General features: G+C 31.7%; 1 protein-coding gene across 1 annotated transcript; it reads right to left on the bottom strand.

Annotated features, from left to right (window-relative positions):
- Positions 1 to 276: 276 nt before the first annotated feature.
- On the bottom strand, positions 277 to 1404 carry LOC113547951 (histidine-rich glycoprotein-like). The gene has a single exon (XM_026948553.1). The coding sequence runs from the start codon at positions 1402 to 1404 to the stop codon at positions 472 to 474; it is 933 nt and encodes a 310-aa protein (XP_026804354.1). The 3' UTR covers positions 277 to 471.
- Between the last annotated feature and the right edge of the window lie 7817 nt (positions 1405 to 9221).

Genomic DNA, 9221 nt, shown 5'->3' with positions numbered 1-9221 from the left:
TTTCAATTATGTTTATCGTGTTGTCTCGTCGGGATCGCAATAGACCCCGCGTATACTGTATAGGTTCCGATTTGATAACGTATCGACGATAATATAATGACGATAGTTCCGTTAACAAGATAAAAATAAAAAAGAGAGAGAGAGAGAATGAACATACGCGTGAACCGCGAGATGTGCGATGATTTTAGAGACGACGAATAAAATAATTAAAATAAGACAAATTGCAAGTATATAAATATAATAATATTATGAATAGATATAAATATGTTTAAAGATATACGTATAGAAAAAGATTAAGTATAACACGAATCGATTCAGTCGCGGATAACGTCACATTATAAAATATAAGTACTACTACACATTAACATATTGTCATTTATGATATACCTATTGCAGTAGTAATATTATTATAAGTCGGATCGCAGGGCGACAGCGACTGCGACGACGTCCATCACTCGAATTAGCTCAAGTTCATTGTTTTTTGCTAAATTTCCATTTCTTGTGCTCGTTGTGCGCTCCCTTTTTCGCATAGTCCTTCTTGTGTCCGTACTTCTCGTCGTGTCCCGCCGCCTTCTTGTGACCCTTGTGCTCTTTGTGGTGCTTGCCGTGATGGTGTTTGCCCTTCTTGCCCTTGTGGTCGTGATGGTGTCCGGCGTGCTTGTGACCCTTCTTGTATTTCTTGCCCTCCTTGTGCCCGTGCTTGTGTTCGTAGCCACCGTGCTTCTTGTGGTGTCCCGAGTCGTGGTGCTCGTCGTAGAATTTCTTATTCTTCTTGAACTCGTCTAATTTGTGGACCTCGTGTTTGCCCTTGGTGCTGTGCCCCTTCTTGTACGCGCCCTTGTCCTCGAACTTGTGGCCCTTCTCGCCCTTCTCGCCCTTGTGGTGGTCCTTGTAATAGCCGCCTTCGTCGTGGTGCTTCTTCTTGTGGCCGCCGTGCTCCGCAAAGTGTTTCTTCTTGTCCTCCTTCTTGTGGTGGCCCTTCTTGCCGTGGTGGTTCGAGTGTTTCGACTTGTACCCCTTGTCCGCCTTTTTGCCCTTCTTGTTGAAATGGTCTTCCTTGTGGCTGGAGCCGCCGCCCTTTTTGAACTTTTTCGACTTTTTCTTCTTCTTCTTCTTCTTGGACGCGGCCGTGTCCAGGTCCGCGGCACCGGCCGACGCCGCCGACGACAGCGACGACGCCGCGACCACCATGGCGTCCGGGCCGACGGTGGTGGCCGTCGACACCACTTCCGACTTGAGCAGCGGCAGCAGCGGCGCGGTCGGCGCCACCATCACCGCGCCGGACGACGGACGATGCGCCCCGAGTCCCCCCGGATCGTCGACGGCCGCGGCAGTGGCGTGCCCCCGTGCATGATAGCACCAGACGCTCAACAACACCAGACACCCGAACGCTGCGCCGTGCATGGCTGTACAGTGTGCGGTGCACGTTCCGCCTTACGTTTTATACACCGGCGCCCTCCCACCGGCCAGACGACGGCGCGCGTTCAGCCACCGCGCGGCCGGTCGAATGGCAAACGTCTCTGCGTGGCTGCTCATCCACGTCGGCGACAACGCGCGCAGACAGCACCCACCGGCTGCTGCGGCAGTCGCAATCGCGTCGCCCCCGACCCCGACGACCTCAACCGGTGCAGCGGCGAGTACGCGTCATACCCCTCCCGCCCACCCACCCCCGGCGGGCGGCAGTTCCGCGGGTGCGCGGGCGTCCACGCTCGTCGGGCGGAACGAGCCGCGCGGCACGCTTGCATTTCACGCGTACCGTCTGTTTTCGGCGTCACGAGGACTGCGCACGCAGCCGCCGTACCGCCTATATGGAGCCCGATCGACCCACCGCGACCCAAACCGTCGTCCACGTCGTCTGCGGTCAGACTTTGCATTACGCAACGCCGCCGCCGTCATAGTACTACGCTAAACAGCAAATATCATATTTGTGTAATATAATAATATTGTATCGGCAGGCGTATTATATATATATATATATAGGCAGGTACATATTTTATGGTTATCGGTTAGCGGCGTTTGCGATTTTCGCACGCTTCGTGACCCGACGACGGCGGTGTGAAAACGAATAATAATTTACCGTTCGACCGGAGATAAGATTATAACATTTAATGCTCACTCGCGATTTTCCTGTCCTCGATCTATAATTGAAAACCGAATGAAATGCATCATCGCAAGCCAAAGTAGGTGCACTATAGTTGCAGTGTATCGGAATCTCTGCATTACGAAGGCACTACGCGTTACGTAACGCGTATAGACATATATTATTGTTAATTATTCATATTGTCCGTCACTGTATCCCGAAATTCGAAAATAATAATCTGCAAAAGTGTATATAGTGTAGTAGAAAAAGTGTGTGTATATTTATATATTGTCAAAGTGTACAATGTCTTTGTGGACTTTATGTAGTGTTTTGACGGTACGCAGACAAACTCGCAGTGTGATAATAATATTATTATTAGATTGCGTACACGTCCGTTTGATTTTGTCGAATGAGATTAGAAAACAATAAAATATTAAAATGAGTATTTGGAAATCAAATTAATTTCAATCGCAATTACGTAAGATCGTATTAATATATATTTACACGAGCAAAAAATATTATTATATAAATATACTCTAGTACAGGATTTACGAACTATGGAAATATACTCTTTTTTTTTTTTATTATTAGTGCAATAACTGTTTATTAAGTACGCGATCCTCCAATAAAAAAAAAAAAATGTGTTTATATAGTTACTAGGTAGTTAGTATTATTATTAATTATATTTGTTATAAACAATTTTTCATTTTTTTTTTTTTTTATTAATACTATAATAAATAATAAACACTTACGTGATTCTGTTTAATAGAAAGATTATTTTTAAACCAAAATATTTAAAAATTAATGTCTAATTGTCAACTAAAATTTTTTGCAAAATGTTATGTACTCATTAAATATAAGAATTAAAATTCTCCACACATGATTGATAAACTAATAAATTCAAAAATAAAAATAAAAACTTATATTTCTATAATCTATTATATGATACCTCGTCATATACATTCATATTACTATCTTATATATACATATATAAAATTGTTTTTTGATAAATGAAAAAGTCATTCACGTGTACTCTATTCGAGGAAACCTTACCTAGTCTAGTAGTCTGAGTATGTGTGCTATAGATATTTTTATAAATTGGATGTAACATAAAAATTAGTTTAAATAAAAAAAGCACTTTCAAAGGGATGAACAAAAATATCAATGTCAATTCATAAAATATTTATTAAGTTGGTAAGGTAAGGTAAGCACTTATCAATCGAAAGTAGCAATAGTAGAAGTATTAGTAAACACTATAGACAGTATAAATATCATAAAATAAGAAATTGTAAAAGTATTAGACAGACGAATAGTCAATATAGTTAAGCTGATGTTCTATTAACTGCAGAAATATTATAGAGAATTATTTGTAATAATTATCTGTCTTTGTTTCTTAGAATTTTATTTTGACCTTAATAAAATGAGATGTACATAATCGCCTTCCAGAAGAATAACGCATGTTCGATACAGGTACATATTTTACCATGATGTACATTCATTATTTTATTCTTGTCAAAGTTATACATTTATCATTAACCTGATCGATTGGACTAGTATTTATGATTAAAATATGTTATATCGTTATGTTTTTGTTAAACATAGGTATTTAATAATTATTAATAATAAAATAATATTTGAAATGGTTGTATTGCAGTATTTTATTATAACATATTATAATGTTGTTTACCTATTTATATGTCGTATGTATGTGGATTAAAATTATGAACTCTGCTAATGCGTGACACAGTATTGAGCGGTATCTTTCAGTTATTAAATAACCTAAAATTATTGAATTTCACAGAGCTCACGATTTTTCGTTTTTTGATTACCCTAATTTGTTATTAATTTTATGGTTTTAATGAACGATAACCTCATAATTATACTGCGATGAGTTGAACGAACGAATAATAATATCGCCCAAATATATATATATATATACATATATGACTTCATGCCCACAAATATTTTTTTTTTAATTGTGCTTAATCGTTTTTTAATTTTACTATTACGAGGTGGTGGCGAGGTGCATATATGTATATATCAGAACACGGGTATATCTACTCTTCCAAGTCAGTTAAAGGTTAGACTAGACGAGTGTTTTATTATATTGAATATATTTAACCTTTATAAACAATTTTATAATTAACGTACTTGATTTTTCAGTTGTGTTACTCTTTAAAAAAATATACAATATACAATATCCAATAAAAATATTATCTTTGTGTCCAGTGACACAAAAAGAAAATTCGATGTGAATAGCACAAGACGCCGTCCGCTGCGACGATCGTATTCTTGTTTGTTTTTATACCGTTTTTCGGATTTTCTTAACTGTTATATAATATACTATTATCATGTTATTAATTCGGCAGAATCGGTTGTCGCCATACACTCCTCAATACGTTTGTTATTATATTTTAAATTTTAATGATTGAAAAAAAGCAGATTTTTAGAAAACAATATTTTATTTTTTTTTTTATATTCAATATATATTTCTCTTATTATTTTTCTAGTGTTTTTGTTCTATGATGATTCGCAAAATATCCTAAAAACACGTTGCTTGTAAAAAAAAAAAAAACAAATATCAATACAGTTATATTTTTACTATAACATAATATAATATTTATAAACGATAATCATCAAAACATCCCGAAATGGCTTTATACATACCGAAACTATTTGTTTCCTTATCATTTTGCATAAAGTGTCATTATTTATTGTATATATTAAATAAACTATGTATACTTCAAATAAAAATATTATGTATGACACGATTAATATCAGAATTATTATTAGAGATTAAACTCTGAATGTTTTGGTAGTTACTGATTATTTCGGCTCTTTATATTTGCATTTGATTTAAACACACACGGAATGTTAATAATTTCTAAAAATTGAACAAAACCAACAATTATAATACATTAATAAATTGATTGTAGCAGTTGGTTTTGTTCTACTAACAACATCGAAGTTTAAATATTGTGTGTAATATGTACTTTTATAGTTTTATTTTGTATTTAACTTCTTAAATTTTTAAGATTAATTATTATTATATTAATTAACTATATTTTGTTGGCATAATAAATATTAAAATTTATCACAAAATAACGGGGTAATCGACATTATAATCAGCTGATGCATTCTTGGGATCTCAATACCACATAATGCCAATATCATCAACATTATTTAAGTAGTCAATATCAACCCTTAATATCTCTAAAATACTCTTGTACTTTACCTTCTACATTATTTAGCGAGAAACGAGTCAAATAAATCAAACGGTACTAATTAAATGTAATAGTTTTTAATAACTTCATCTATGTATTTTGAGTGAATTGAATTAGAAACCAAATTAATTAAATCTAACTGTATTACAAAAATTAAGCCAATGTTTGAACAGTTTTTCTCAATTTAAAAATTACATTATCTGTAAAAAAATATAAAAACGTTCCTTTATAGAACAGTATAATAAGGGGTAGTATTATAAAGGTCTTTCGTTCGTGATTTAAAAAAGCTTTTATATATTTAGACGTTTTTAAATTAAAAAATTCTCCATAGTTATTCCAACATTTCTTGGAAATTATATTTTTTTACGAATATATTTTTTTAAATTTTTATTTTCATAATTTTTTTTTTTTTGTCCCTGGTATTATAAAAGATAAATAATAATATGAAAATAGTCATTGGTATTATTATATTAATACTATAAAACTCAGGAAAATATTGTACTTATTAATTGGTTGTAATTATTCGGAAACAAATAATTGTATATATTTGAAATTTTCACTAAATGTTTATACTATAATTTTCTATATATATATAAATGTTTTTAGTTATTTATAGACATTTTATATATTATCGATTTTTTTTAGTTTTTTTTTCTATATATTTTGTAAAGTTAAAATTGATAATTATGTAATTAAAAATTCCTCGTATATTGTTATTATAACTATTTATAAACAAATATATATATATATAAATAAAATTTGTTTGTTGCTTCTAATTCAGTTGTTGAAAAGTATAAATATTTTAAATTTAAAAAATACCACGAAAAAGTTGATTAAAAAAAAGTATTTTTATGTTCCTTGATTCATTTTCCTTGTAATAATAATTACCTTATAACAACCTAGTTATCAGCGTTAAAAAACTGTTGGTTCAAACTTGTTTAAAATGATGTACAAACCATTTGCAAATATTTATAAGACATAAATATTGAGATACATCAATCATAACATGGTAACTTCACAACATGCATTCGTGAACAACGACTTGAAAGCTGTGGCCGAAATTTCGTCACTGCAACACGGTAAGTATAGTGCATTACGTATCTAGGTTTAAAACTAAAAAGCAAATAAGCCGTTTTCAGCTAGGCTAATTTTTAACGAATTAAAAAGTTAATTTTTTTTTTGCATTTTGACTAGTTACTTTTAATTGGGTTTTCATTAATTTATAACTACTAATTTAATTGTTTTATAATTAACGTGAAATCAACGAATTAAATTTTCATCCGAAGAATTTAAGTCGATTTATTTGTTATATTTTATTACATTTTGATCGTTTTTGTTTTGATATTTGCAAATGATTTATTTATTTTTTTTATTGACTTAGTAATTATAATAGATAGTTGTATAAACACTTAATAATTTTAAGCTGAAAAAAAATATAAATTAAGCTAGTCGTGTTATAAACAAAAAAATATTTTTTCCTTTAACATAAAATTCAAAAAATTGTGTAGGTATTAACTTTTAACTTAACCAAATTTTAAATTAACTTATAATTTCTTCTTATTAATGCGCATTAACTTGAGTTAAACAAATCATTAGAATAGTTACCCAGCTTTTCAGTGCTATCAAGAAAAATTTATTGGATAATGAAGACGGACATAGAGATGGCTGTGATAGCCATTCCATATAAGATTTTCTAATGGATATTTCGGTTTCTTGTAGCATAGTGTACCGTGACAGTATACTATACAGCGGTGGTTTTGATGGTGAGGCAAGTGAGGCGGCGCCTCACCTAAAATTTTGTAGTAAATAATACTCAAAATGTGAACTTCTTGGTTCACTAATAGCATAACATTTTTCGCTAATAATTTTGACTTTATTTGGGAAAAAATACTTCTTCGTTTCGCTTGAATTTGAATTATTATTTATTATTTTATTGTACCTATTATTCCGTGTATATTATCAAAAATATCGATAAACCGATAAGAAATTCACGAAATAATTAGTACGTAAACGTCGTAAACGATATTTCAGCTATTATAGAGAATTATTTGTAATAATTATCTGTCTTTGTTTCTTAGAATTTTATTTTGACCTTAATAAAATGAGATGTACAGAATCGCCTTCCAGAAGAATAACGCATGTTCGATACAGGTACATATTTTACCACGATGTACATTCATTATTTTATTCTTGTCAAAGTTATACATTTATCATTAACCTGATCGATTGGACTAGTATTTATGATTAAAATATGTTATATCGTTATTACCGGTATTTCAGCTTATTCCCAATGACGTCAGAGAGGCACCGTTTTACGTCGCCTCTGATTTTGTACTTATGTACACAAATCACACACACATGCGTATGTACGCGACTGGTTAATTAAGTAGAATTACGCATGCGCAATAATCATAGTGAGCCACGTTTTGTCATCGCCTCTAAGTACTGAAAATAGATTTACTATTATAGTCAGCGTCAGCCCGCAGCCACGGCTGGCACTGCGGCAGTGCGGCACGTTCAACAAAAAAATAAACAATCAATTGTTATTGTTGTAATACATATTATGTATATGTCACTATATATAATTAAAATTATATTATATTATAACTATTTTTATATTTTTAAATTCCATTCTTACTGTTTAATATTTGTTATGATAGGGGGGAGGGGTATACATAATTCGCCTCGCTGAAAAAATACAACCAAAACCGCCACTGCAGTATAGTAGTTCACTGTTAATCCGGAATAATAAATTGGTCTTAGAACCACGTTGGATATCACGGACAAATGGTATGGTACTTTGTCGCAATCTTTCGGTTCACGTAAATTTTCGAAGAACTGTTGATCCAATTCAACCCCGTTCATACGACGATTATTTATAATTTAAATTTAAAACGAGGTTTTGTACATTTTAAAATTTAAAATTATTAAAAATACTTTGAAGTTATAATTTTGATGAAATTGTATCTAAAAATAACGATAAAGAATATTTTTAGTAACTATGTTATTACTTTAAAAAAAAAAAATATTAAATGTAGAGACTTGAAACTTTTTGTTATACGTACATTATAACTTTAAGCTATCTATTTATGATATTAACTTATATATTATAATATCAACACCATTCTATATGATACGTGACATTGACATATAACTTATAAGTTATAATTTAGGTAATATAAATTATTATATTTCTACAATTATATTAATTAACCATAGAAATAGAAATAAATTTAATCATAAAATAACCTTTAAATAGAGGTTGATGCTTCGTCTTCACTCAAAATTGTTTTTCGTATGCAACTGCGTGGTGAATTAAACACAAAATCAGTTACACAAACCCTGTTTTTTATACAGTATTATACAATACACACACACACACATATATATATACATGTATATATCATATATTGTATTTATTAATTACCTAATAATACAACTTTTGGGTTTCACTGTACTTTAACTAACTGTATAACGCAAAAATAAATAATTTATAATCTAATATATTATTGGTTAATATAAAATAATAAACAAATAATAATTGATTGTTACATATTAAAAAAATAAGATTTTTCTATATGAACTGTAATTATCATTCCAAACGGTTCGAAATTTGTGTCAAAATAATTTATTATTTTAACTGTTTCAAACGCGCTTGTTCGAAATATTGTGTTGTCGCGATGGTATCTGTAACCGAATTTTTGAGTTAAAATTTTTTTTTTGCATTACCTCTTCATTCAATATTGACCTAAAATAAATAATAAAATGATAATAATAATAAAAATAATACTCCGTGGAACACCGCTAAACTGGATTAATACTTGACAGATTTGATAAATTGTTGATTATTACAAAAATAATCATGCTCGACCGTTGTCTGGTAGAATTTTATAGTACCGCGTGTCATTTTTAGAAAA

The sequence above is a fragment of the Rhopalosiphum maidis genome, chromosome 4 (assembly GCF_003676215.2).
Source record: "Rhopalosiphum maidis isolate BTI-1 chromosome 4, ASM367621v3, whole genome shotgun sequence".
In the NCBI taxonomy this organism is placed as follows: Eukaryota; Metazoa; Arthropoda; class Insecta; order Hemiptera; family Aphididae; genus Rhopalosiphum; species Rhopalosiphum maidis.
The sequence above is the reverse complement of the archived record's forward strand: the minus strand, read 5'-3'. Positions and strand labels throughout refer to the sequence as shown.

What these genes read in the sequence shown, in the direction of transcription:
- LOC113547951 (XM_026948553.1), bottom strand. Translation starts at nt 1,404, where the DNA reads ATGCACGGCGCAGCGTTCGGGTGTCTGGTGTTGTTGAGCGTCTGGTGC.